Source organism: Rhamphochromis longiceps, unplaced genomic scaffold (genome assembly GCF_057381845.1).
Source record: "Rhamphochromis longiceps isolate RC_006_pf unplaced genomic scaffold, R_longiceps_female_GT1.1 unmapped_scaffold_4, whole genome shotgun sequence".
Lineage (NCBI taxonomy): Eukaryota > Metazoa > Chordata > Actinopteri > Cichliformes > Cichlidae > Rhamphochromis > Rhamphochromis longiceps.
In genome coordinates this window covers 1,161,989-1,189,920 of record NW_028187224.1, presented here as the reverse complement: position 1 = coordinate 1,189,920, position 27,932 = coordinate 1,161,989, and the positions used below count along the sequence as shown (strand labels likewise).

At 43.0% G+C, this 27,932-nt stretch overlaps 1 protein-coding gene across 4 annotated transcripts; it reads left to right on the top strand.

Annotated features, from left to right (window-relative positions):
• LOC146640619 (uncharacterized) lies at nucleotides 1-27,449 on the top strand. Of its 4 annotated transcripts, XM_085399955.1 has the most exons (5): nucleotides 1-55; nucleotides 752-824; nucleotides 17,121-17,226; nucleotides 20,566-21,750; nucleotides 22,076-27,449. In XM_085399955.1, the coding sequence occupies exons 3-5, from the start codon at nucleotides 17,209-17,211 to the stop codon at nucleotides 22,766-22,768; spliced, it is 1,896 nt and encodes a 631-aa protein (XP_085256081.1). In that variant the 5' UTR covers nucleotides 1-55; nucleotides 752-824; nucleotides 17,121-17,208; the 3' UTR covers nucleotides 22,769-27,449. The 4 variants fall into 4 exon arrangements, with proteins under 4 accessions (XP_085256081.1, XP_085256080.1, XP_085256082.1 ...); XM_085399954.1 differs by having other exon boundaries at nucleotides 7-824; XM_085399956.1 differs by lacking the exons at nucleotides 1-55; nucleotides 752-824 and adding an exon at nucleotides 5,494-5,825 and having other exon boundaries at nucleotides 22,079-27,449.
• Nucleotides 27,450-27,932: the final 483 nt, after the last annotated feature.

Here is a 27,932-nt window from a genome sequence, read left to right as displayed (position 1 = left end):
GGAAAGCAGAGACGCATCGTGTCTTCCTTACTCTGCTCTTCACCTGCTTTTACAGGTCGGTACACGGTGCTCGCACCGAAAATGTTGTTTATTGTCACCATGGTTACCCACGTTAACGTGAATGGGAGAGTTAAGGCGGTCCGCCAAAGTTATTTATATGTAAACACGGGAGAAAACCAGAGGAGTGTCCCGCGCGACCGCACCGCGAGCCCGCTCGTTAGGTGGAGCGCTCGTGAAGCAGAGTCAGTGCGCTCCTATGCTCTGTGCAAACGTGTTGTAATGCTCCAATCAAATCAGTTCTGTGAGATGTGAATGTTAATAGTTCTGTTAAAGTGACTGAGTAGATTAGCTAGTGTAACACAAGCACTCTGAGCAACTCTGTGTAGCTAACAGAGGCATTCATGGGTTGATTCAACAAGCTGTGTTTCATGATGCACTAAATAGTGATTTTGCCAGTAAATTACTGGAGGGAACAAATGTAATGTATTTACCAATGCTGTTATTGAATAGAACTGTTTAGCCAGTAAGACACTGCAGAAGACAATGTGATGTGTTTATTGATATGATAAAAGGATGTAGCTGTTATGGAAAGAAGTGTGAACTTGAGAAACTGAACCAGTTAAAAAGAGTATATTTCACTGATGTTGTGAAATAAGTAAATGTAATTGATGTGAATGAGGAACCAGCTGAACAGTATATTGAAAGCTCATGTTTAGTGTTTTATAGCATTTATTTGTGTGAAATAAATCAGACTCAGACACGTTCTGGAGGAAAGCAGAGACGCATCGTGTCTTCCTTACTCTGCTCTTCACCTGCTTTTACAGGTAACATATTTGTCATCGAGGTCTTCATCCTTGGGACCCGTAACATAGTAACTTCTTCATTGTTATACTTCTATAGTTTTCCCATTTTGTGAGCTGTGGATGTGGAAAGTGTCTCAGTGACACATCCACATGAAAACGGCGTTACCTTCGTGCATTTGCACGTCAAATGAACGAGCTGTTTGGACTTTAACGTCACAGCTGATGCTTCGATACTCGAACTCAAGAGTTCAGCTTCCACTCAGAGGTACAAGTACACACAGCAAAGATAAACGTGTACACAAGGTGGAACCCACAAGTGCACAGCTCCAACCAGAGATGGGCAGTAATCCGATTACGTTTTTCAAGAAACGAGTAAAGTGAGGGATTACTATTGCAAAAAAGGTAATTAGATTACTGTTACTTTCCCGTAAGCACGCTGCGTTACTGCGTTACTAAAACCGCAGCTGTGTGCAGATGAACAATGGATAATCTATCGAGTGTGGAGAGAGTGTGAGCGTGCAGCGTTTAAAGCGTGGAAGCACTGACCTTACTTTGAGTTTGACTCTGTAAAAAGTGACAAAAACATTAGCATCCGCTGTTCACTGCGTGGGAAGACAACATGCTCACTCACTATGTGTTAATGGGCATGCTTATTTATAACTTTGATAAAATGTCATAAAAATAATTCCATGCCAGCTCACCATTGGTGATCAGGTAGTTTCTGTTCCAGTTCCAGTCCCATAAATCATGAAGCTTGCTGCCAGAAAAGCTTCAAATCTCCTTTGAAAGCTGTTTGTGGTCTTGATTGTGGGAGCTTCAGTTGTCTGACTCCAGCTGCCACACAGTGCTCACTGATATCATTTGCAAAAACCCCAGTGTGACAATATTTATCAGTGAAGCAGAAATCAGGAAGTGACGACTTTTCTTTGAACATTTGCTAAGGCTAAGCTGTGCTTTCTACCACAGTTGGGAATTTCCTGGTTTACAACAAATTATTGTGTCAACACCGCATAAGATTTCAAACTACAGGAAAATCACTGGAGTTATAAGAGGCAGACAACCACACACACACCACATGCATGCTGTTGCTATTTATTGTGGATTAACCTGTCAAGGGCAAGAACAAAAGAATTCTGCCTCAAATACAGGAAATCATAGCTTTCCTGTATTTCCTCCATTGTTGGCATGCTGGTTAGTGCTGTTGCTCCACAGTAAGAAGGTCCTGGGCTAAATTATCCATGAATGTAAACGGCTGTGTGTTTCTATCTGATAGACTGGTGAGCTGTCCAGGGTGTACCCTGCCTGGTAACCTATCACTTCATGGTTATTTCCCAGCCCTGCTGCAACCAGGATAGAGATAGGAGGATGGTAGTTGTTGTAGACCCATTCAATTTCAATTGAAGGATTAAAATGTTCCAGGAGCTCAACTTACTCCATCTGAACATGTTTCAATCGTGTTTTATGAACACAACATGCAGCTTTACTGAATATGAAAAGGTTGTGTTGATTTAACTCAGTTGTTTAAGTTTCTGCCAAAGCAAAACCTTTGTGTGCAACCAGTGTCCACTATTGAATCAAGTCAATCCAACATGTTTTTGTCAGTGCAAAAGGAGTTACGGTGCCTGTATTCCTGCACAATATTGTCCCGGGAGGGAGGAAAACTTTCTGGTGAAGTTTTGGTTGATTTTTGGGTTTTGCTTGACACTAGGTTGATTTTATCAGTGAGGTTTGGATTGTTTTCTTTCTCTAAGAGAGAGAAAGATGGTTTTATGCTTGGACATGTTTGCAATGGGCCCCAGTATTTGTTACTTTATTAGTATTTTATTGGTTGCGTTTGTTTGTGCTTTTGTTACAGTGCACTGAGATAAGAACATCTGAGAGGTGTGATCCACCGGTGGTGATATTTTGGTATTTTGTGAGTTCCTGATTTAACAAATCAGCTCTTTAATCCAGACCTGAGAGGTTGAACTTTAAAGCGCTATAAAATATCCTTACTTGAAACAGTGGCAAAGTGTTTTTCTCCATGATTATAATGGGCTTGGGAGAAATTCACTTATATGTGACATTGATCACATGAGAAGACCTGAGTCCGATGCATGTGACATTGGTCTTGGGGCAGTGTTGATGAAAAAGGATGACAAGGGTCGTGAGTACGTTGTGGCTTTTCCTAGTCGCTCCCTTCACAAAGCTGAACTCCCCTACTGCACTTCAGAGAAGGAGTGCCTCGCTGTGATATGGGCTCTGGAACACTTCCGCCCATATGTTGAAGGTGTTCATGTTACTATCTTCACTGACCACAACAGTCTCAGGTGGCTCATGTCTCGTCAAAACCCAACGGGCCGACTCGCCCGCTGGTCACTTCGTTTGCAGGACTTTGATTTCACAATAGTGCACAAACCTGGTGCACAGAACAAAGTTCCCGACGCACTGTCATGCAACCCTTTGCCTCTGACCTGTGACAGGCCGACTGATCTTTTACCAGATCATGCTGTTATGGGCAGCCTGGACATTCGTACTCTGCCCCCCGTCATTCTGGCTGACCGTTCACAATTCAGACAGCTGCAGTTAGACGATCATGTCACAGGTCCACTCCTCAGAGACATTGAAGCAGACTCTCTGAACAGCTTGGACAATGCCACCTTGTTACAGTATGTTGTGTATGACTCTCTTTTGTATCACAGAGAACCCAATTCCACATGTGCTTTGCACCCTTTGAAAGAGCTGAAACTGTTTGCCCCTACTTCCATGAAAGGCACCTTGCTGGACTATTACCATGACCACCCCACAGCAGGTCACTTGGGTGTTTCTAAGACATTGGCTAGACTGCGTTTTAGGTTTTTCTGGCCCAAAATGGCAGCTGATGTGAAACGCTATGTGATTTCATGCTCAGTGTGCCAACTCACCAAGCCAAGTCAGAAAAAAGCAGCCGGTCTTATGGTTCCCATTGTCCCCCAGAAACCCTGGGAGTATGTGGGTGTGGATTTTGTTGGGCCACTTCCCCGCACCCCCACTGGTAATGCTTATTTGATCGTGTTTGTTGACTATTTGACTAAATGGGTTGAAGCCAGTGCTGTCAAAGAAGCTACATCTCAGGTAGCAGCTGGTAAATTCGTCACTGACATTTTTGCTAGGCATGGTACACCCACTTACCTCATTTCTGACAGAGGGTCTCCTTTTGTGAGTGAGCTTTTTGAACATGTTGTTTCTGCCTTAGGCTCGGTGCACAGACTCACTACGGCATATCACCCCCAGACAAATGCTACTGAACGCGTCAACCGGACTCTGAAAACTGCAATCCGCGCTTATGTAGGTGATAAGCACACATCATGGGACAAGTTTCTCCCTCAGATTTGCTTTGCTCTGCGCACCGCCCCCCATGACAGTACAGGTATGACTCCTGCCATGATGCTTTATGGTCGTGAGTTAGACACCCCGCTTGACCTTATCACTCAGCCTTCTACAGCAGGTGTTGATGAACCGGGTGTGCCTTACCCTGAGACTCTGAGAGCCTCCATGCAGGAAGCTCACGACCACGCCAAAGCAGCTTTGGACTATAGCCATGACAGACAAAAACATTACTATGACTTGAGACATCGACATGCCACGTTTCGTGTTGGTGACCTTGTGAGAGTTAAGACGCTCAGTCTAACTTTACTGCTAAACTTGCACCACTGTTTCAGGGACCATTGTGTGTATCTCAGAGACTCAGTGATGTTAATTACAGGCTCACTTGGGTGGACTCCGGTGTGGATGCAGGTGTTTATCATGTTGTGAACATGCAACCGTTCCATACCTGGGACTCTCTCACTTCCAAAGAACATTCTGTTTCATTGCCTGTTGAGAGAGAGACCGCAGAGGGTCTGAACTCTGACTCTCAGGCCCACCCTGGCCCCCCTGCAGACACTGACATTGACTCTGAGCCATTCCCCTTTGATTTACCGGACATTGACTCTTCTTCTGGTGTGGGCGCTGTTCCAGAGAGTGTTTCACCCAGATCTGTCCAGCACCCAGCTGCTGGTGGACATTACAATCTCAGGCCCAGACGTTGCCCCAGAGTTACGTCTGGCTGGAGCAACAAAAGATGGACTAATGATTTTCACACAACCAGGCTTGATCTGAAGTGAAATGTTTTGGTTAAACCTGTTTGATGCTGTCTTGTTGCATTGCTACTTTGAGTCATGATATGTAGATGTTTCTGTTTGGTTCATTCTTGGCATTTACTTAGAAAAAAAAAGAACAAAAGAAAAAAGTGAAAAAAACTGTACATATTCGTCTTATTTTCACCAATTTCATTTTTAAATGGTCTTTTGCCCTGTGTGTGTGTGCACCAATCTTAGCTGTAACCTCTATGTATAGGGTACTGTTTGGTGTGGTGTGTGCTTTTTCAGCTGTGTACGGCTGAGGACAGCCTTTTTCTCACCAGGGGGGGACTGTATAACAGTTGCTATTGTAATGCAGTGTATCACCACATGGCGGCGCCTCTTGTCTCACGACTGGTGTCACCCCCTTTTTGTTCTTCTTCGCACTCCTCCTGTAATGGATGCTCCCGTGTGTACGCGGACTAGTGTGCTCTTTAGTAATGTGTGGTAGAGGTAGCACTTTTATTTTTGATATTGTAAATAAATGAGTACTTTTTGGAAAGTCAGAAGCTGTTGCTCATTCGCTATCCACCTCCACACCTCCGCGGCTGGCTTCATCTCCACTGCACGTTACAATATGTTGATTTTTTTCGCCTACTCATATCATAATTTTTTTACTCCTGGTTCTGTATGTTCATGTTCTGTTCTTTTGTAAACTTCATCTGTTTGTATGTTGTATACTCATTGTGTTTCAATAAAGTTCGATTTAAAAAAAGGTACGTTCTAAACGAAGCTTCAGACGTCACTGATCACGTGACTCTGGCCAAACGAATCAAGCCTCGACACGGTGCTTCTGAAGCAGCGCGTTGATCTTTCTGACACACGCACCGGAGCGTCAGCTTCAAGCGGACCATCACTACGTCTCACATCTAAAGGTGTCAAGGTAACTTTGAACTGAGTTCAGTCAATCTGGAGTTTTTCCAAGTTTTCTGTTGCTCTCTGTGAGAGAAGAGCGTTAAAGGCGGGGCTCTCCAGAGTCCAGCAAAACAGGAAACCACAGCTGGGTGTGTGTAAGTGTGCAAACCAATAGAATGCATCGTGGTGGGGGGGCATCACGGGCAAGAAAAAAATAAAATAATCGGTCGTACCCATGCTTCCCCGACGTCATGCCAGCGCATATTGGGAAATTCGTAGGCACCGATCGGTTTTCTATCAGCCATTTGCTGGGAGTAAGGGCGCCCTCCGTTTGCGAGGTGCGCCTGCTGCTGGCGGCACAGGGAGGAGAGGGCGGGGCGGTGGGGAGTCTCTGGCTGGCTGGAGCGGCATCTAATAACCAACTCACAAAACAAAATAAAAACAACACAACAAACAGATATTATGATACAGACTTATAATCTGCACCGATGTTTTTTCTAAATTCTATAAAGTGAGCGCGAGAGCCCTCGGTGCGCCTGCGCGCTGCTGAAGTCAAAGTAAACTTTATTGTCATCTCCGCTACAGACAGTCCAGCATATAGAGAGACGAGACGACGAGGCTGCAGTTACAGCGGTGCAAGTAAACAAACAATAAATATAAGAAGAGTAACGGTGTGTTCACACCGAACGCGATGGATGCGAATAAAACGCCCCAAACGCCCCTAATTTGACGCGTGCACATTCGCGTCTCAACACGTGTCCAAGAAAAATCCATCGTCAACCGGAAATGTGGGAGGAATGTGGGAGGAAGTTGTGCCAGACATCTTTGCAAGATGGCAGCTGTCGAGCTAGCGCTTGAAGAGAGACTCTCCCTTCTCTATGTACTGTGGAGAGCAGAGCAGCAGCGTAAAAGACGTCCTCGCCGTACCCGGGTCCATCAGGTCCTCCAGAGGCATGAGCAGTTTGGTGAGTTTCACCACTTGCTCCAGTAGCTGCGCCTGGATGACGGCCGATTCCAGCGCTATCACCGTCGGCCAGTTTGAGGACCTGCTTTCCCTCGTCGGTCCCAGAATCGCCCGCCTAGACACCAACTACAGGCGCTCAATCCCACCTGCAAAGCGCCTGTCCGTCTGCCTGAGGTTAGTAAAAGTATTTAATACGGTAGTCCTTTAATGATACCTGTGCTAATATATGCTAAACCATCCATTTATACACTGCTAACATGGATGTGCTATGCTAACAGTGAATGCTGTCGGTGTTTACTGAAAGCAAACTGTGGTACAGAGACGACTGTTTATAATATTTCTAGTGATACTCAGAAGGTCTCAAGTCCCGATTTAATTCGATTTATGCTGTTATCAGTGTTTGCAATGATAGCATGGCTGTGGTGTCACATCAATGTATGCGCTCGGTGTTTGCTGATATCAAACTGTAGCATTAGGACCACTGAGTTAACCTTGTAGTGATACTCACTCCTTTATATTTAGACCTGGTTTAATTCTGGGATAGTTGAATATTTGTATATAATCCCTGCAGCTGTCAGACTCTATAGCAGGGGTCACCAGCCTTTATTAAAACAGAGTTAGATAAAACTGTGAACAGTTTGGTTCATCTCTAGTTACATGGTTCTATCTTGATAAGCTGTCTTATCACAGATTAATTTTTCAAAAATATTAATGATTTAAGCAAGGAAAGGGCTACATGTCAACATACAACTCTTTATTTCTATTAATGTCTTACTTCATTCCTACCTGATTGACATGTTTAGGAATTATGAGTGATTGGCTCACTGTAGTTGTGAAAGTTGCTACCAATCAAATTATGATATGTTAAAGTTAAAACAAAACACAACTGTTTTAGATATTATCTAATATACATTTTGTAATTATCCTTATAATTACAAAATGTTTTATGTAAGATTTAAGTTTTGTGATTTAAATCTGACATCACAAAAGTATTTTGGAATTTGAATAATGTATTTTGTAACTGCAGTACACATAATACTGATTTTGAACAATTTTGTCCAGGTTCCTTGTCACCGCGGACTCCTTCACGACCAAGCGTTCAGTTACAGATTCGGTGTGTCCACGGTGAGCCAGATCATCCCCCAGGTAGCGACGGCCAACTGGGACTGTCTAGTGGACGATTTCATGGCTGTGCCTTCACCTGGAGACTGGCGGTCCATCACAGAGGGATTCCAGGAGCGCTGGAACTTTCCTCTCTGCTGTGCAGCTCTGGATGGGAAGCACGTCCAGACAAAGGCACCCCATATATCATATAGGAGACACACACATTGATATACACTAAATATTTATTTCATTTCTTTTTTGTGGTGCCCAAATTTATGCACCTGCTTGATTTTGTTTGAACAATTATTGCACACTTTCTGTAAATCCAGTAAACTTCTTTTCACTTCTCAAATATCACTGTGTGTGTCTCCTGTATGATATTTAACTGACATTTTTTATTGTAACAACCAACGATTTATACAGGAAAATAATGTCTATTAACAAGGTTGCCCAAACCTTTGCATCCCACTGTATTAGTATATTTTGTCATTAGTATAATATGAAATAAATTCTACATGTGTCAAGTCGTGTGCCAACATTTGCTGTGTAGTAGAACTGAGACATCAGTCATTATAAAAATTTATTTGAAATAATATTAAAATTCTCAAACAGAAAAACATTAAACATAAATATATAAAATATAAGAATTTACAGAGACAGGAATAAAAAGGACCAGCTGCTCTCCAGAGCAGGAACAAGGCTGAGGAGGAAATGCTCCATTGGAGACTGGTGTGAACTCTTCAGGCATACCAGGATGGCCAGCTCCACCGCCGATGGACCGTCCTGGGACCCGTCCCTCATCTGCCTCGGAGCTGTCCTCCCCTGTGGGCCTGTAAAACAGCACAAAACACAAAGAAATGAGAAGGCTGCTACTAGATTTTAATTTCAACATTGAAAAAACCAAAAACAGGATATAATCAGATTGGTTTTAGATATTTAGTAAAGGTGATCACAGGCAATCCCACCGACTAAAAAGGTATCAGTGCTTGCTGTACATATCTGTGGGTGCAGCAGCAGGAGCTCAGGGACTGGGGAGCCAGGAGAAGCAACAGGGGATGCTCTGCTGCAGAATCAGTTGGTTCTATCAATACAGTATTAAATGTTAACAGGTTGAATATAATAATCGTAGAGTAGACAGTGGTCCCTCATTTATTGCAGCAGGGGTTCTCAGAATAACTAGCCCCTGGCCACGCACTTTATACACTTTTTTCCACACACACACATGAACATTGGTCACAGTTCTCACAATTGATTCTCAAAGTGCAAACCTTTGTAGATTGCAAAACGTAAAAGTATTATTATGCCGCGGTTTGTCTTCATCTGCCCGCCACTTTCTTGCACCTTTTCCCCTCGCGGTGCAGGTGTTTATTTCCGAATGAGGCTCATAGTTATGGGTGTTTTTGTGCTGTTTTTTCTATTGAACGTGATGGTTATCAAAACCAAACATGATAAATTTGGCAAGCGCAGGAGACACGACACGGAGCAGATTTGTCAATCAGGCTGCAGAATGCAATGCTGTACGGTGCAATAAAAAAATCAGCGAAAAAGCGAAGCAGTGACGGATGAGCGGGACCACTGTGTGCTGTTTATTAATAAAAAATATATATTCCTATGGGAAGCAGGGAAAGCTGTGATGAGAGGTAAAATAATTTCTTTCTCATCACACAAAAAGAAAGAAGAAAACAAAAATATTCAGGAATTAGAAAAAAACATCAAATCACTAGAAGAAGCCTACGCGTCCCACCAAGATCAGGAAACATTGAACAAAATATGCAAAACAAAACTAGAATTAAATGAAACTATTAATAAAAAAACACAATTCCTTATACAAAGACTTCGCTTGCAGAATTTTGAACACAGTAACAAATCAGGTCGATTTCTAGCTAACCAGCTAAAAATAAATAAAGAAAAAACAACTATATGTGCTGCTAAAGATTTATCGGGGAACACAATATATGATCCTGGAAGAATAAACAACATTTTTAGGGATTTCTATGAAACTTTATACTCACCACAAATAAACCCATCTAAAAATGAAATTGATCTGTTTCTTGACAACGTAACTCTTCCAAAATTACTAGACAGTCAAGCAATGGAACTGGATTCGCCACTTACGCCAAGTGAACTCCAGGAAGCCCTGATAAGTATGCCCAATAATAAGGCTCCAGGTCCAGACGGCTTCCCTGCAGAATTCTACAAAGAATTCTGGACAATTTTGGCACCAGTATTCCACAGCATGTTGCAGGAAATCGAGGAAAAGGGCAGACTACCACCAAATATGAATTCTGCCAACATTAGTCTCCTGCTAAAACCAGGCAAAGACCCTTTATTTCCCTCAAGCTATCGTCCAATTTCTCTTTTAAATGTAGACCTTAAAATAATCTGCAAAGCTCTCTCAAAGAGATTAGAGAAAATGACCCCCCTCTTAATTCATCCTGACCAAACTGGTTTCATAAAAGGTCGGCACTCCTCAACAAACACTCGTAGATTACTTAATTTAATAGACTACTCATACGATAAAAACATCGAAGCCATAATATTATCTCTAGATGCAGAAAAAGCATTTGACAGAGTTAATTGGAAATTTTTATTCGCAACTTTACACAAATTTGGTTTTGGAAACTCTTTCATAAACTGGATAAGAATATTATACAATTCCCCAACGGCTCGTATCAGAACAAATGACCAGACATCCTCCAGCTTCTGTCTCCTGAGGGGCACCAGACAGGGATGCCCACTCTCCCCCTCACTTTTTGCAATTTTTATCGAACCTCTAGCAGCAGCATTTAGACAGGCTACAACAATTAAGGGCATAAAATGTAAGAACATAGAACATAAAATCAGTCTCTATGCGGATGATGTGTTGCTTTTTCTGCAAAACACACAAACCAACCTCTCTGAGGTAATTATTTTAATAAACTGGTTTTCAAGAGTTTCAGATTATTCAATTAACTGGCCAAAATCTACAGTTCTCCCCATTAACTGCTCCTTCCATAATTCTTCCTCTGCCCCACTGCAATCCGGAAATATTAAATATTTAGGTATTAATGTCTCTCCTAAGCTTTCAGACTTAACTAAACTAAACCACATCCCACTTCTAAAGAAAGTAGAAGGCGATCTGACTAGATGGAAATCTTTACCCATATCACTCATGGGAAGGGTCGCCACTATAAAAATGATGATCTTGCCAAAAATAAATTACTTATTTTTGATGATCCCTAACAAACCATCACAAGATTGGTTCAGATCTCTGGATTCATATATTTCCAAATTCCTTTGGAAAGATAAACCCCCGCGTATTAGCTTAAAAACGCTACAAAGAACCAAGGATAGAGGAGGATTAGATCTGCCTAATTTTCACCAATACTTCTTAGCCAACAGGCTTCAGTTCATCTCAGAATGGTTAAAACATACCTTCTTAGTTGAGCCCTGGCTAGATGTTGAACAGGCACTATGCAAGGATCTAGAGATTTCAGACCTACCATTTATTAGCTCAAACATCAAAAGACATGAATGCTTTAAAAGTATCAACATCAGCTTTTCTCTAACAGCATGGTGGGAGTTTCTAAAAATAACGGAGTCTCCATTAATCCCATGCAAACGTACACCTATCTGGAATAACCCTGACATATTACAAAACAATAATATGATTAATTTCCCAGAATGGAGTTGTAAAGGAATTAAATACTTAGAACATATATTAGAGGGAACAGAATTTATTCCATTTGACAGACTAGTTGAACAATATGGGATCAACAAGACAAGGTTTTTAGAATATCAACAAATTAAATCCATAGTAAAAAAGAAATTTAACCTCAGTCAAGTTGAATTACAAACACCACTAAGTGCGGCACATTTTCTTACTCTTAAATCCCCCAAATTATTATCTAAAATATACAGAACACTTTCTAAATTAGATGAATCAATATCCCTTCCTACTGCAAAGTGGGAAGCAGATTTATCAGTCAACCTAGACCAAAACTTCTGGTCTCAGATTTGCTTAAAAACTTTTAAATTAATTAAAAATCCCAGTCTGCAATTAATACAATACAAAATACTTCATAGAGTGCACTATACAGGTCATCGGATGTTCAAGATGGGCTTTACATCTTCCAACAACTGCTCACACTGTCAAGGCAATACACCAGACAATTACATCCACGCTCTTTGGTTCTGTCCACCAGTGCAAAAGTTTTGGCGCGAGATATGTGAAGACTTATCAAAGTGTCTGAAATGTAACATTCCAACCTCCCCTTTAGTGTGTTTGTTGGGCAGCTTAGATAATATCACTTCAGAAAAGAATATAGCCCATATGATCTTCACTGCCCTATGCATAGCCAAGAAAACAGTCCTCATGAACTGGAAAAATAAAAATAATCTTAATTCTAACCAATATAGAAATTATCTATTAGATTACATTAGTCTTGACACAGCCTCTGCCACCACATCAGATCAATTGCTCTGGGCCCCTTTTATCAGCTCCATCACCTAGTGGGGGTGGGGGGTCATAGTTTGGTCCCGCCTTCACTGTTGTGATTGGTGAGGGGGTAGGGACAGGCTTAGGGCGTCGGGGGGTTCCCCGGAGGCATCTTCCTTGGGGGGCTCAACCCGGGGTAGCGGTCACGTCCGGTTGAGGGCTCTGTTGGCTCTCAGGTGACTGTTTCCTCGCGGCTGCGTGCAGCGGGGCTAGGGGAGGGTCTGTGCTGACGGACGTGGGTTACTGACCTGGCTGCCCCTGGGTGGGTCCGGGATGGGCGTGAGGTTCTGGGGGCGCTCCGTCTCTGGGCTGGGGGCCGGGCCTCGGGGGCTTGGGTCCTGGTTGGTGTGTTGCCGGGGTTGTGGGCGGGTGGGTGCATGGGGGCCCGGCCCTGGAGCAGGGTGCCGCCGGTGCGTCGAGCCGCCTGGGGGGCTCTTCAACTGGTGGGGGGGATGGTCACATCTTGCAGGAGCTTTCTTCTCTTCAGGAACTCTCTGCAGGAGGGGGAGATACAGGAGAGGTGGAGGAAGATCTCAGCCTGGGCGTTTACCGTCTTATGTAGTCTGGAAGATGTGTGGTTGGTGGGGTGGGTGCAGTTTTCTCTGTGGTGGGGTTGGGTGGACTGTCCAGGGCTCTGTGGAGCCGGGGGGCGCTACTGCACTGGGCCCCGGTCTGGATGGGCCTGGGCCCCCCTTCCCTGGCGGGTCGCGGAGGGTGGGAGTGCCTACTGGGGTCAGCGGGGGAGCTGGCCCCAGGGAGGGGTTACCTGCCCCTCCCTTCCTTCCCTCCCCATCTCCAGCTGCCTCCCTCTTCCCGCTCCTCCACAACCACCCACACATGCAGGGCCTTGGAGTGGGGGTATGTCACCAGGGTGCATAGGAGGCAACCCCCCCCCCCCCCCCCCCCCCCCCTGTCCCCTTCTGGCTGCCTCTGCCTCAATTTTATCCCACAACTTAGACATTCACATTATTCACACTCTCATTACACATACATATAGGATCTTGGGGGTGGGCACAATCACGGAGTCCAAATCACCATCAGGGTGTATACCTCACCCCTGACGTCGTTGCCCACCTCTCAATTTTAAATACACTTAGTCATTGAGGGTTAGCAGGAGGGACTATGCGCTTACCTGCTGCTCCTTGGCAGGTAGCTCCATGCCCTCCTGGGTTTTAATTGCACCTTAGAACACATATGCATCAACACTACAATGAGCGGGTGGAGGGAGGTTTGGAGTCTTCTCCCACCCCCATTCTCTGCGGCCTGCTGGAGCGGGAGGGCTAGTAGGAGGAGTTGGCCGTCCGACTGCGGTCTGGGGTGTGGGGCCTCCCTGCTGCTGCGGAGTCGGGGTGGTCTGCCTCTCCCCACCGCAGGGAAAAGGGTAACACCACCTGGGTCTGGGTGCAATTCCCCCCTCCAGGGGCAAGGGTACCTAGACCCGGTTTGTAGAGTACGCTTGGGGAGTGTGATTGTGTGTACAGCGTCTCTTTATGTCTGTCTCCACGTTGGTTGAGTGTGGAGTGAGTGCATATGAGAGCATGAGGGTGGGAATGGATGTTTGTGTCTGTGTGTGCCTGTATGTCTGTGTCTATATGTCAGGTTGGGTATCAGACGCCACCTCTCTGGGGACACCTCAGGCCCTCCAAGGTTTGGAGGCCTATCTCCACCCACCACCACTTCCCCTGCCGGTGGCGGACTCCCTCAGGTGTCGGTGTGTTGGTGGTTCTTTGTGTCTGGGGGTGGGCGTCCGGGTACACACCGGCTCACTCCTTGGCGGCCACTTGTCGGGGCCTGGGGCCTGGGGCTCGCTCGGGCCCCTTTGGAGGTGGGGTGCCCCCGGCCTCTCGGCCTAGGGCTCGGTCACTCAGGCGCAGCTGGGGGCCGGCGGAGCTCACGGGCGCGTCACTGCAACTCCCCCTGACTTCTGCTCCGCGGCTGCTGGGCGAGCCCTCATCTGGGACTCTCCTCAGCTCTTACTGGGACAGTGGCGCGGCTGCCCCTCTGTTGGTCTTCCATGGTCTCTTGTGTTCTGGGGGCCTCTGGATGTCTGGAGTTTTGATCTCCTCCATACCCGCTTCACACCCTGGAGGACGGGGCTGTGGCCCCCCCACACTCCCTAGCAGATCATTACATGAAGAAACCTTTGGAATGCAAGCATGCTGATCCACACAGGTATGCACACATGGGTATTCACAGACGCGGACTAAAGCTTTCTTGGCTGCTGCCTCAAAGCACACTGTGCGCTGTCTATCTTGCGTGCTGCACAATATCGTTTATTACTTAGTAAATACTGATATCTATGACTAGCTAGTTTATTGTGATGGTGCTTTGTTTTCTCTATTATTATGTTGCTCTTTGTTGTTTGCTGTCTCCTCTGTTTGTTTTTGTTTGTTTGTTTGTTTTTTTTTCTCCATACAGGTGACCCAGGAGTTCTTTTTTTTTTTCTCTCTCTTCCCCCCCCTTCTCACCGTCTCTTCTCCCCTTTGGTTTTCTTTCTTTCTCTCCCCCTCTCTCTCTCATTCATTCCCCCTGTCCTATTTATTAAAAAAAAAAAAAAAAAAAATGACAAAGGATGAACTGAAGCTCTGCCATCACGTAATGTCGCATACTGCTGTTTCTGATGTCGTTTAAAAAAAAAAAAAAAAAAAAAAATATATATTAAATATATATATATATATATATATATATATATATTCCTATATGACAACATGCATAAAAGCAGAACGGTATTTGTACGTCAGTGGGAAAATAGCAGTGGCTTGCTAGCTTTTGTGCGGCTTCCCCGGGTCAGTGAAAACTTTCAAAAGAGAAATGAATGAACTTACCAGGTTGCCCGATCTCTTCACATATCTTCCTCCAAGCTCGGTCCTTTTTATTCCTGTCTCGGTACAGAAAGCAGCTGGTGTCGTACAGCTCCGAGTTGTTTGCTACGCGTTGATTAGCCTTCCCTCCATTGAAGTATGAAGGGATTTGGCTGGATCTGCCCCTTTGACCTAGGTCACAGCCACGTCACCAGGCTCCTGATTGGTTGTCGCGGCGCGATTTGATGCTGGAGTTCAGCTTTTTCCAACTCGAGCGGTAGACGCGAAACGCGCGTATGCACAAAATGCAACACAAAAACTCACGCGCGTGGTTTTATTCGCGCATCAAACGCGCCAGACGCGCTACACTGACGCGCGTTTCACGCGTTTTGGCGTTTTGGCGACGCAAATCTGCTTCCGAATTTTCGCGGGACCCGCAATCGCGCGTCATCGCACCTTTCCATTGACTTTACATGTAAACCTGACGCTCTATTCGCGTCCATCGCGTTCGGTGTGAACACACCGTAAGAAAATAAATCTACACTTTAGGACTCGGGGTAAAGGATCAATAACAATTTAAATTTATAATTTACAGTTTGATGATTTAAAGTCTCACACAACCCGTCAAAAGGGGCGGGGCCGGCTGCTTCCAAGTAGAGCACATTTCATTTATAATGATGTAAATCCAAGCCCATCATGGATTCACGATCTGAATCCTGGGTTGTGTGAAATCCCAGAAATCAACCTTAGACAAAGTGAATCTGTGAACTAAGGTGTAGGTCTGTTAGGTTAATTGTGCTGATCCTCGGGTTGGGGGATTTGTGTTTGTACTGGAGCGCAAAATTCAAACCAATAAAAGTTCAAAGCCATCAGGTGCTCAGGTTAGAAAAAAGAGAAAAGATGCAGGTAAGCAGACGTGTGATTGGATAATGGCAGCTCATCCTGAACCAATCAGACTAAACTCCAAACAATACATTATGTTACAGATTTTAATATTAATTAGTCATTGTTACTTGTTGATTTGTCCTTTTCTCATTGTGTGACGAATTATGACGACTGTTTGGTAGCTGTTATTGTCTCTCTCTCTCTTCATGTGTGTTTCTCTGGTGAAACAATAGTTTTGTGTTAATGTTAGGGCTGCACGATTTTGCATAAAATGAGAATCACGATTTTTTGGCTTAGAATTGAGATCATGATTCTCTCATAACAATAAATAAACATAAAACAACAAATGTCTCACGTTTTGTTGTTGCAGCAAAATGTTGTCCTGCTTGAAATTCCGTCTCCACCGTTGCTCGACGCTGCGTGTACAGAGCAGGTAGTGCAACAATAGAAAAATAGTTGCGGGACGGCACTGTGTAGCGTTTGTCTAGGGTGTTGATCGTTTTCCTAAATCCCTCGTTTTGCACAGTGTTGATGGAGCCATATCTTTGGTCAGGTGATAAGTGATAGCCTCCGTAATGTCTTTGTGCCTGCGGGAGTTCGACGTGTATAGGGAAGCGCTGTATAAGGTTCCCGTTATTGATGTTTGGGTGGTTGACCGGGACGGATTTTCTCCTGTCACTTTCTCGTCATCCCTGACGTGCTCTCCGTTGTTGTTTCCCTGCTAATTTTAGCATCACACGGCACAGCTTCTGTATCACGTGGTATAAGGCTCCGCCCTTGTCATTTGTTGAGCAGGAAGAGTGGGCGCTTGTTTTCATGCAGAGTACGTCCCGGATCAAAATGCGGTACATTTGATCCCTGTTGTCTTTGCTTGATGATTGGTTTGAGTCTTGACAATCCACATTGCTGGCGTTGCATCTTTCAATGCCAGCAATGGCAGGTATCAGTGCTCAAACCTTTTGTGTTTGTTTCCAACAAGTTGCCCACCTCGGGAAACAAAAATGTGTTCTTTTACTTGTCAGATGAACATATGAGACACTTTGACTCTTCAGTGCAGTGTGGAGCCTAACAAAGATCTGTTTTGTGTCCCAGCTGATCAGCAGGAGGAGGAGAGTCTGACGGAGCAGCAGAGGAACATTTTCAGCTACTTGGACTCAGCTCAGCCACTACAGAGGAAACAATGAGCTCAACACAGAAGGTGACAGACAGAGCAGGACCATGTGACCAAAGATATTTATCACCATATACATCTGAACATTTGCCATAACGATACATCCTGAGCATAACCATGTATAATATCCACTAAACTTCAGAAGAGGTTATACAGTCGTGGCCAAAAGGTTTGAGAATTGCATAAATATTGGAACCTGGAGAAGTTGCTGCTTAAGTTTTTATAATAGCATTTTGCCTGCACTCCAGAATGTTATGAGGAGTGATCAGATGAACTGCATCGTCCTTCTTTGCCATGAAAACGAACTTAATCCCCAAAAAGCCTTACCACTGCATTTCATTGCTGTCATCAAAGGACCTGCTGAGACCATTTCAGTGATCGTCTTCTTAACTCAGGTGAGAATGTTGGCGAGCACGAGGCTGGAGATCATCATGGCTGTATCCCGATTCAGGTTCTGCAGCTTTAAAGTCCTCAAGGGCCGCGTACTCAAAGACCGCTAAGGCCGAAGTGCGAGGCTCGTAGGCTCGTGAAATGGGACGTCTAGCCTCCGTCGCGCTGCCCAGGTTGCCTAGCAACCATGATACTAACAGCTGGAAACGTTTCATACAGCTTTGTTTGACAGAAATGAAGGAGAACATATTTAGTTCATTTGTTTCTACATGAGCTCTGTGTGATTTGATGAGTATCTGAGGCTGAGACCACAGGACTGTGAAACATGATTGTTGGGCTTCATTTCTGTGCTGAACAGTCGTTTAAGATTAGCTGTAAATAACAATTAGCTGATGTTGTTCATGAGACTAAAGTCACCTCACTGTGGCAATGTAAATATAATATGGCCAATATTATAGTTATTATATTGTTGGCATTACTAAATTTGGCTCAGTGCTTACATATATGTGTAAAAAGCAAATGTAGGAGCTGTGATAACTGTGTCTGATAGAATGAAGAGTAGACTGATAGATGAAATATTCCTTTATTGGGTGAGAAAATCAGACCATGTCATAACTGCTTTAAGTCACACAGAATAGATATCAGAGCCTTAAACAGGCTGACTTCTGCTAAATGGGTCAAACTGGGCAGAAAGTCTACAAACACATAACATCCTTATAGAATATGATGTAACACTATAGATCAACTTAGCTCAGAATATATAAAGCATATAAACAGTTACAGCAATATGATGCAACAAACACAGCAGCTACTGATCCAAAATCCTCAAAGCTTCATAGAACTGAAACCAACATTTATTTTAGCTCCATCCTGCTGCTGATACAGACTTTAGGTTTCTGAACATTAAACTTGTTGCTGCCTTTCATAGTGTGTAACTTGAAGGCCCTGAGTACTTTCTCCCACACTGAAAACACTGGGATGATCACATTATTTGAACATTACCTAATAAGACTGATTCAGCACAGACAGTTATGTTAAACTTTCCTAGCAGTCCTTCACAAACAGGGAACAGTCTGTCTCTCCATCTGTCAGCTGCTGCTGGCTCTTCCTCCTCCTCTTCCTCACACACTGCTGAGTTTGTCCTGGTGGATCATCAGGGCTGCAAAGCCTCACAGATGATGTGCAGCAGTGGGTCCCTCAGTCTGTCCTCACTCTGGACACTTGCAGTCGTCACACATGGAAATCAAATGTGTGATAAGCTGCAGGATTCAAACACAAGTGTAACTTATAAACACATGTTCATACTTTTATTCCACAATCAGAGAGAAAGAAACAGAGAGAGAGTGCAGGACAGACAGACAGGTGACAGTCTCAGGTGTACACACTGCTACACAACAGCACCAGAGAAGCAGGATTTAGTGTTTGTGTTATTACGAGTGTAAACAAGAAGAGTTCCAGATGGTGCAGTGGACACATGTGTGACTGCTGTGATTAAAGCATCTTTCTTTCAGCTTAACGAGTGAACCGTCAGCTCGTTCAAACACACGTTAAAGTGCATTTGGCTCGACACCACCGAACAGAGGCAGCAATATAACACAGCTCAGATTAACAGTGCAGTGGATCCTGCTTGTGCCGTGATGTTCAGGACTGCAAACCGAGCAGCATCACTGACTTTCAGCTTGTTGTGTTTGTGGATATATGACTGACTTTAATTATCCACAAAATCATCACATTCTCTGTCAGATTAAGGTCGACTATTGAACGGCGTATATTTTAAAGGCTTTAAAACCAAGTTAACGCTGAAAGTACAAGCATCACTAATGTCACATAACTCTGCCGACAAGGCATAGCTATGGCTATGAAATGCTCTTTGTGTATCACTTCTTCATTATGAAAGATGTCATTAATGCACTAGTAATGTCTCATCTGGAGTATTGTTCAATCATTTGGTCAGCAGCTAATAAGACAGATCTTAACAGACTTCAGTTAGTCCAGAATAAGGCGTCCAGATTAGTGTGAAGATGTTCATACTATACTAATATTGATCAAATGCATAATAACCTTTCTTGGCTTCCTGTACAGGCTAAAATATTCTATGGCTTACTTGTAGTTCTAAAGAAAGCAATTCTGTTAAACACACCACATTTATTCTGCTCAGCTGCAGTATCCAGATGAAATACATCATCATATTACACAGTTTTCAACAAGCTGCAATTTAGTAAATGCTCGAGTTAAAAGTAACGTTTTGTAAAACTGTTACATTTAGAGCAACTTTTAAGTGGAATAAGTTGCCTTAAAAAATTAGAGAATTATTCAAAACTTCAATGAACACTTAAAAGCCGATTTACAGAGCTTTTAGTTGTTGTAAATATTGTAAGACATGATTTGTTTTTGAAATTTGTGTAATGTGCCTCAATGTTATTGATATTATTATTATTATTATTGATTGCTTATATTTGAACAATTGTGAAACCTCACTGTGGATGTAAGAGTGAAATTATGTGGATATCTTGAATCCACTTTATTGTGTAATATTTTATGTGAGTATTTGACGGAAGACGAGCAACATCTGTTGTGGAAGCTAACGGGGTTCCTTTAGAATAAACAAACATAGGATTTATTATCACTGAATAATTCTGTATAAATCTATACAAATTATAGAAATATGTAATAGGAAACAACAAAATAATCTAAATTATAAAATTGTGTGTGTGTGTGTGTGTGTGTGTGTGTGTGTGTGTACAATCAGGAGGGATGGGCATGATTTTAGTGTTTGAACAGTCATGAATTATCTTTAACAGCAGGTTGGATGTAATGTGTTAGAACTACCAGCAGGTGGGGATAAGAGACCTTTAAGGTGTTTGGTGCCACGCTCCACCTTCAGGTTTAAAACTAGTGTTAATGGAGTTTGAAGGTTGAGTTTGTTCCACGACTGCATTTCACTCACTGCCTCTGTTTGTATCTCTGTCACTGCAGGACCAACATGGAGCCAGAAGTCAGCGCTCTCAGGAGGCCGACAAACCTCACAGAAGAAAGGGAGAGAAAAAACACACCTGTGACGAGTGTGGGAAGGGTTTTACTGTGAGGGCTAAACTAAAACAGCATCAGGTCATCCACACTGGAGAGAGACCGTTCAGCTGTGACTTGTGTGGAAAGTCTTTTTCCTTGAAGGGTTCCCTAAAACAACACCAACTCATCCACAGTGGAGTTAAAGCGTACAGCTGTGATCAGTGTGGCAGAGCTTTTACTCAAAGTAGCAGCTTACAGAGGCATCTAGTTACCCACTCTGGAATTAAGGCATACAGCTGTGACGAGTGTGGGATGGAGTTTACTCTGAAGGCTTCACTAAAACAGCATCAGGTCATCCACACTGGAGAGAGACCGTTCAGCTGTGACTTGTGTGGAAAGTCTTTTTCCTTGAAGGGTTACCTAAAAACACACCAACTCATCCACAGTGGAGTTAAAGCGTACAGCTGTGATCAGTGTGGCAGAGCTTTTACTCAAAGTAGCAGCTTACAGAAGCATCTAGTTACCCACTCTGGAATTAAGGCATACAGCTGTGATCAGTGTGGCAGAGCTTTTACTCGCAGTAGCCACTTACAGAGTCATCTAGTTACCCACTCTGGAATTAAGGCATACACCTGTGACGAGTGTGGGATGGAGTTTACTCTGAAGGCTTCACTAAAACAGCATCAGGTCATCCACACTGGAGAGAGACCGTTCAGCTGTGACTTGTGTGGAAAGTCTTTTTCCTGGAAGGTTTCCCTAAAAACACACCAACTCATCCACAGTGGAGTTAAAGCGTACAGCTGTGATCGGTGTGGCAGAGCTTTTACTCGCAGTAGCCACTTACAGAGGCATCTAGTTACCCACTCTGGAATTAAGGCATACAGCTGTGACATCTGTGGAAAAACTTTCAGCCGGAGAGGGAGCCGAAATACACACCTACGCATTCACACCAGACATGATGTGTACTGCTGTGAACAGTGTGGCAAACAGTTTACAACAGACGCACACTTACAACGACACATGTTTACCCACACTGAGGAGAGACCTTATCAATGTGACCTGTGTGAGAAGACTTTTAAATCTCCACATGACCTGAGACGACACCAACAGATCCACACCAGAAAGAGACTCTACAAGTGCAGTTACTGTGAGGTATGTATTTATATTGTTATCTTGTCATTTTAGCCTGACTGTTTGGAACAACTCTGCTCATTAAACTGTGTTAGCATGTTAGCAATTCTACTGCATGGAAAAGCAGCTCTGAGTGATTATTCAGATTTTCCTTTCAGTTATGATTTTAGTATTACTGTAGTATTATGGTGGTAGTATTGTAGTTATTGCAGCCCAGTAAACTGAGTGTGTTAACTGAAACAGTCAAATGTAGTTGGACGTCTGCAGAGATGCTCTTTATTTCAGGCGACGTTCAGGATACAAATGTTGAAGGACTGACTTACACTGTCTTTGTGTCTTTGTTTAGAAGCAGAGCGACACAGATGGATCCAGTTCTCAACCCTGTCCTCACTGTGGTGGTGTGAAAGACTTTCATTGTGACCTCTGTGGAAAAACTTTCAGTCGGCAAAATACCCTAAAACTACATCAACGTAGACACACTGGAGACAAACTGAAATACTGCAAAGAATGTGGGAGAAGCTTCTCCACAACAAGTGAGTTAAAACGACATGAACTGTTTCACAGTGGGGTTAAAAAGCACCTCTGTGATCAGTGTGGGTCATCCTTCACTACTGAAGGTGAGCTTAAATCACACAAACGAGTCCACACAGGAGAGAAACCACACAAGTGCAGACACTGTGAGAGAAGCTTCTCACATTTAAGTAATCGTAACAGGCATGAACGTGCACACATGGAAGGAAACTACAGCTGTGACCAGTGTGACAAGAGCTTCAGGAATCTCAGTTCATACTCTTCACACAAACGATCCCACGTTACTAATAAACTGTTTCACTGTTACCAATGTGCCCAAACATTCACCTCATTGTCTGCTCTGTGCAAACATCAGCGCGATCACTCAGGGCTGAAATCACTCCCATCACTGGATCACAGTGAATCTGAAGACACAGAAAGATCCTCTGGTTTCTGTGTCAGACTCAAAAAGCTTGAGATCAGGCTCCACAGAGTTCAGATAGAATCATTTAAACTTGTGTTGAACTGAACTGGTTGCTGGGCTGAACTTCTACATAATACAGATCTACATGGGATCTTCTTTTCTGTTGTTTTACTGAGTCAGTTTTGTCCTTTTTTCTCTGTCCTGGTTTTGCTCGTCTGTAAATGATTGAAACTCAGTCAAATAGTTCATTGTTCTCCAGCAAAACGTTTTGGAAACTCATGTTTAACCTTTAAAACTCTGACATGTTTTAGCACACAAGGCTTCATCGGGGAGTTCACTCATGATTGGACCATGAGAACAAAGGTTTTTAGTTCTTTCAAAGAGAGTCTTGGAGATGTTTGATGTTTCTGTTTTTCTGAAACCACCTGAAAGAAAAACAATTTTTCTTGCTTTATGTAGTGTGGAAGTTTTTAATGTTTCTTCATCTGTGATGTTCTTGAATGTGTTCACGTGAAGATGGTACAAATAAAGAGAAAGAGAAGTGGAGAAAGGACAGAGAGGAAGGGGAAAAAAAGAAAGTGGCAGATCTCAGTGAACGACTACGGCGTAGTGGGTCGGTCCCGGAATGAGCCCCGTGGGTGCTGGGACGTAGCGCAGCGTCTCGGCGTTTGTTGCGGCCCATTTCTTCCCATCTTTGGAGGTCCACGCCGCTGCTTCCTCCGGCGTCCTCCCCTCGTTCTCATCTTCAGATGAAAAATCAGAGGACGACTCCTGGTGATCAGTGTCGAGAGACAAATCATCCGTGTCATCCCCGGAATCAGAGTCACTCTCGGCAGATGAAGAGGAGAGATCCTCGCTGTCAGAGCGCATCAGGATGTCCACTACTTCCTCGGTCCTGTAGTACCGTGCCATCGTGAAAATGCCTACTCCCGCGCTACGGCTTATTCTTATAACCTCTCCTGCCTGCACCTGCATAAACAAGCTGAGGTTGGCGACAAAATAAAGTCTAATTTGTTTTTTATTCTTGTTTTCATGTTAGATTTGTTTGCATTGCAGGGTGTACTTCAAAGAGGGAGGGAAGGCTTTTATCTAAACTTAGAATGAGACCGACACAATTTTTTTTCTTTTAGGCAGAGAGACCTTTATTTTATTTTATCAGAATCAGAATCAGAAAGGGGTTTATTGCCAAATGTTGAGCAGGTTTACAACATTAGGAAATTGCTGCGGTGCTTCAGTGCAGACATAGTGTCATAAATAGCACTTAAATAGACATGAAAAAATAAAAGTAGGAATAAGAATTAAAAGTGCTACGTTTATATTTTATTTTTAATATAAAAGGTCAAAATGCACCCTCTAAAATGGTACCGAACGAGCAGCGGCCCAAGCTGCCGCTGCACGCGGGGAATGAGGCTGCCTTTTCCGGGTATCTGTTTCGAGCAGGCCGCTGGAGAAGGTGTATGTTCCAGCAGGCGTCACATGTGGAACAAGGGCGCCACCCGGTGGCCAAATAAAAAAAATTACAATTCTAAGGCCTTTTGTCCAAAGCAAAAGCGATCACCCAGATGTTTACGGTATAAATCCTGCAGTGAAAAATAGCGTTTATAATGGGTTTCAATGGGGCGATTTATGGCTCTAGGACCTCATGTGGATGGCGGTTTTTAGCTTAGCCACCTTAAGCTAATCGAATAAATGGAGACGGCAATTCTAAAGAAAAAAAAAAAAGGGTTGGGAGGTTTGGCTATATTCTATTCAACACAGTGAAAATGGCCTAATATTAAAAAACGCTGTGGATGAAAAATGGCCGTAGGTACTACCAAGGGTTAAGACAATAACAAAATCAGCTTACTATCGCCTCAAGAATATTTCAAGGCTAAAAGATCTGATGTCTCAACAGGACCTGGAAAAACTAGTCCATGCATTCATCTTTAGTAGGCTTGATTACTGTAACAGCATCTTTACAGGTCTACCTAAAACATCAGTCAGACAACTACAGCTCATTCAGAACTCTGCTGCTCGAGTCCTCACTAAGACCAAAAAAGCGGACATCAGTCCAGCTCTGAGGTCTTTACACTGGCTGCCTGTCCGTCAGAGGATAGACTTTAAAGGTCTGATGCTGGTCTATAAAGCTCTGAATGGTTTAGGACCAAAATACATCAATGACCTCCTGACCCAGTATGAACCTTCCAGATCCCTCAGGTCATCTGAATCCGGTCTTTTATCAGTTCCCAGAGTCAGAACCAGACACGGAGAAGCTGCATTCAGCTTTTATGCTCCTTATATCTGGAACAAACTCCCAGAAAGCCTCAGATCAGCTGAAACACTCAGTTTATTTAAATCCAGGTTGAAGACTCACCTGTTCTCAGCTGCATTTGAATAAAGCACCAAATCCACACTTTTAAGCTTAAATTTCAAAACATACATTTAACTACTGATTTTATCTACTGTTCTGATCTGTTTTGATTTTATATACTGTTTTGTTTGTTTGTTTGTTAATTAGTTAGTTTGTTTGCTTGTTTTAATCAATTTTAAATCATGCTTTTTATTTGTTTTTGTTTCTAATGTCTCTGTAAAGCACTTTGAATCACCTTGTTGTTGAATTGTGCTATACAAATAAACTTGCCTTGCCTTGCCATCAGAAGGGCTCAAACCTCCTGCTGTTTCTACTGGACCATAAATTCTACTTTATGATCATCTTCAAAGATAAAAACGTGAGTTTATTTGTGAACTCTGTGAAATGTGTCTGATGTTTAGTTTGAACCAATCCTGTGTCAGCCGCAGCCACATCATTGCCACACATACAAATGGGTGCGTTCCTGTTTAGACCTGCTGGCTGTCAATGGGCTTCATTCCATTTCAGACTGCCGGTGGTCGGCTGTGATCTAAACTCAACATGGCCCCTGTGTTAGAAGAGCCTCTGATTTTAAACTTTGCACATTTAATAGTTTCTTTCCAACACTGTGGAGCTACCAGCCCAGTATATGTAGCCACAGTAGATGGAGTTATCAAGCTGGACTGACAAACATCAGGACTCATGTGATCCCTACATGTGGACCTTTCACAGATGGATCCAAGTGCAGATTCAACTCTGCATCACATTTGACTTCAGCTGTTACACACTTTCTAGCTGTGTCACTTCCTGCTTTTTGGATCAGATAGTTTATCCATGTCCACAAATGTTTGGCTGCATGTTTTTATCATCTATATTTCCAGTCTTCATACAGCCGATATTTCATGTGAACTCCAACCTGCCAGCTGCCATCATGTTTTCAGGGTTCATTCAGTGTTGAAATGTTGGACAAACAGCAGCACATGTTCTCTAAATGTTTGCTGCAGTCAATTTAAATGAAGCTGATACTACATGAGACATTTTCCATATTTACTGTCTTTGAACAGAGAATAATAAAGCCATCAAACATATACAGGCTGTGCAAATACAAACTTCTGTGGTGCATTTGATGACCTGCAGAGGAGAACAAGTCGGGCTTTTCAGCCCTAACACAACCTCTTTGTTCTCAATACTACAAAACCTTCAAAGGCTGATATGCAAGTTTGCATGAATCACCAACACAGTTGTGTTTGTTTCTAGTATAGTTATAAATAAGCTGATCAAATATCTGCTGACTGATTAGATCCAGTATCTATTACAGATGAAATGGATATCACAGCGCATGTTGTTAATCCGTCATATCAAACTAAACCGTGTTGCTGGTGTAAATATTGTGGAGCAGCGAAATTATTTTACTGCTATTGTTAAAGAATCATCATCATCATTACCATTGCATTAATAATATAATCTGCAGCATTGATATTGCATTCAGAGGTTTAACAGTGTGTGAAAGATTAAAGTCACAGGCTGACAGGAAACTGCAGGCTTGCAGAGAGTTTGCAGAAGTGAAAGCAGAATCTAAGTTATTCTGAGCAGCTGGCTAGACGAGGCTATTTGAATTACTAGGTTATTCAAATTGATCATTGCTTTAACAATGTAACAGATGGCTTTAAGATGGCCTTAAGATGTTTAAGCATACAGTTATTATATTAACCTTGTATTCCAGATGCAGTTATAACTATTTTATACATATTGCATATCTGTGGTTATTTTGAGTTGATGTTCAGTTCATTAAGGGTCTTAAGCTTCACTGGTGAGAGTGTCCAGATGATACATGCTGAGGGAAAACTAGAACATAGAAGGAATTGCAATACATGCTTACAAAACACTTATATCAGGTCATTTTATATTAAGTTTTCATTAGAGGTTCTTGATTAAAACATTTATTCAACATAGTACATGTAGTTTCAGTTAGGTTATTGTACCTAAGGATGAGCCTCTGGTCTGGTAAAAGGTCAGAAGTGCAACGGTGAGATGAGAGAGCATGTGAGGTCAACACACACACACACACACACACACACACATTAGTTAGATTTATTTATAGGTGAGAGATTAGTCATGTCTGGTTGTAACTGCGAAAGCGTCTCTGTAAACGAGGAACAGTTTCTTGTTGTCTCGGCAAGAAAGAGGAACAATCCACTTCAAGACAAGAACTGAAAGGTAGACAGGAAGTACCGGCCATGAAAATAGAAGACGATGTTCTTTCGAACTGTGTTAAAAGTCATTGTGGTTTTGATTTGACGTATGTATATATCCTGTCTGTGACGTATGAAGGGGCGTCATTAATTCAAACCCTGATGCTATAAAAATCTGTGTATGCTTTGATTAAGTCGAAGATCAGTTCCTGTCTGCGAACGGAGCTTGACTTCCCACGTGTGTATTCATTAAAATCATTGTTTGACCAAGATCTTCTGGACCATGGTTGTTTGTACTCTCCTTCCTCAATATTTGAACCTTAACAATATCCTCCAATAAAGTCAGATGAGGGCTACTGTTGCCAGGTAACGATGATGTCACACTGGATCTTCTGATCTTTAGCATCGTAGCGCTCGGAGTCTGATGTTGGCTCATGTGTTGTTAAACACCAACATGACGTTCTACTAGTCAAGGCCTCACCTTCACCCACTGATGCTGATCACACAGACCCACTAATAGAACTGTTTTATCAGGGTTTGATGCAGCGTCAGCATTAATGTCACATTTAATCAGAACACATTTACATTACAAGCCCACTACAACCATATGGAACTCCAAAGTGTTCAAAATTAAATAAATAAATAAGTCATGATGAAATAAATAACTATGTGAATAAATAAGACACAGATATGTAATGTGAGAATGATATTGTGAAATAATTGAACACATTTTGAAAAAAAGATCATT

Excerpts from the sequence above, each read along its gene's own strand:
- LOC146640619 (XM_085399955.1), top strand. Across the intron at positions 21,751-22,075 it reads ACAAGTGCAGTTACTGTGAG|AAGCAGAGCGACACAGATGG; the intron begins GTATGTATTTAT and ends GTCTTTGTTTAG.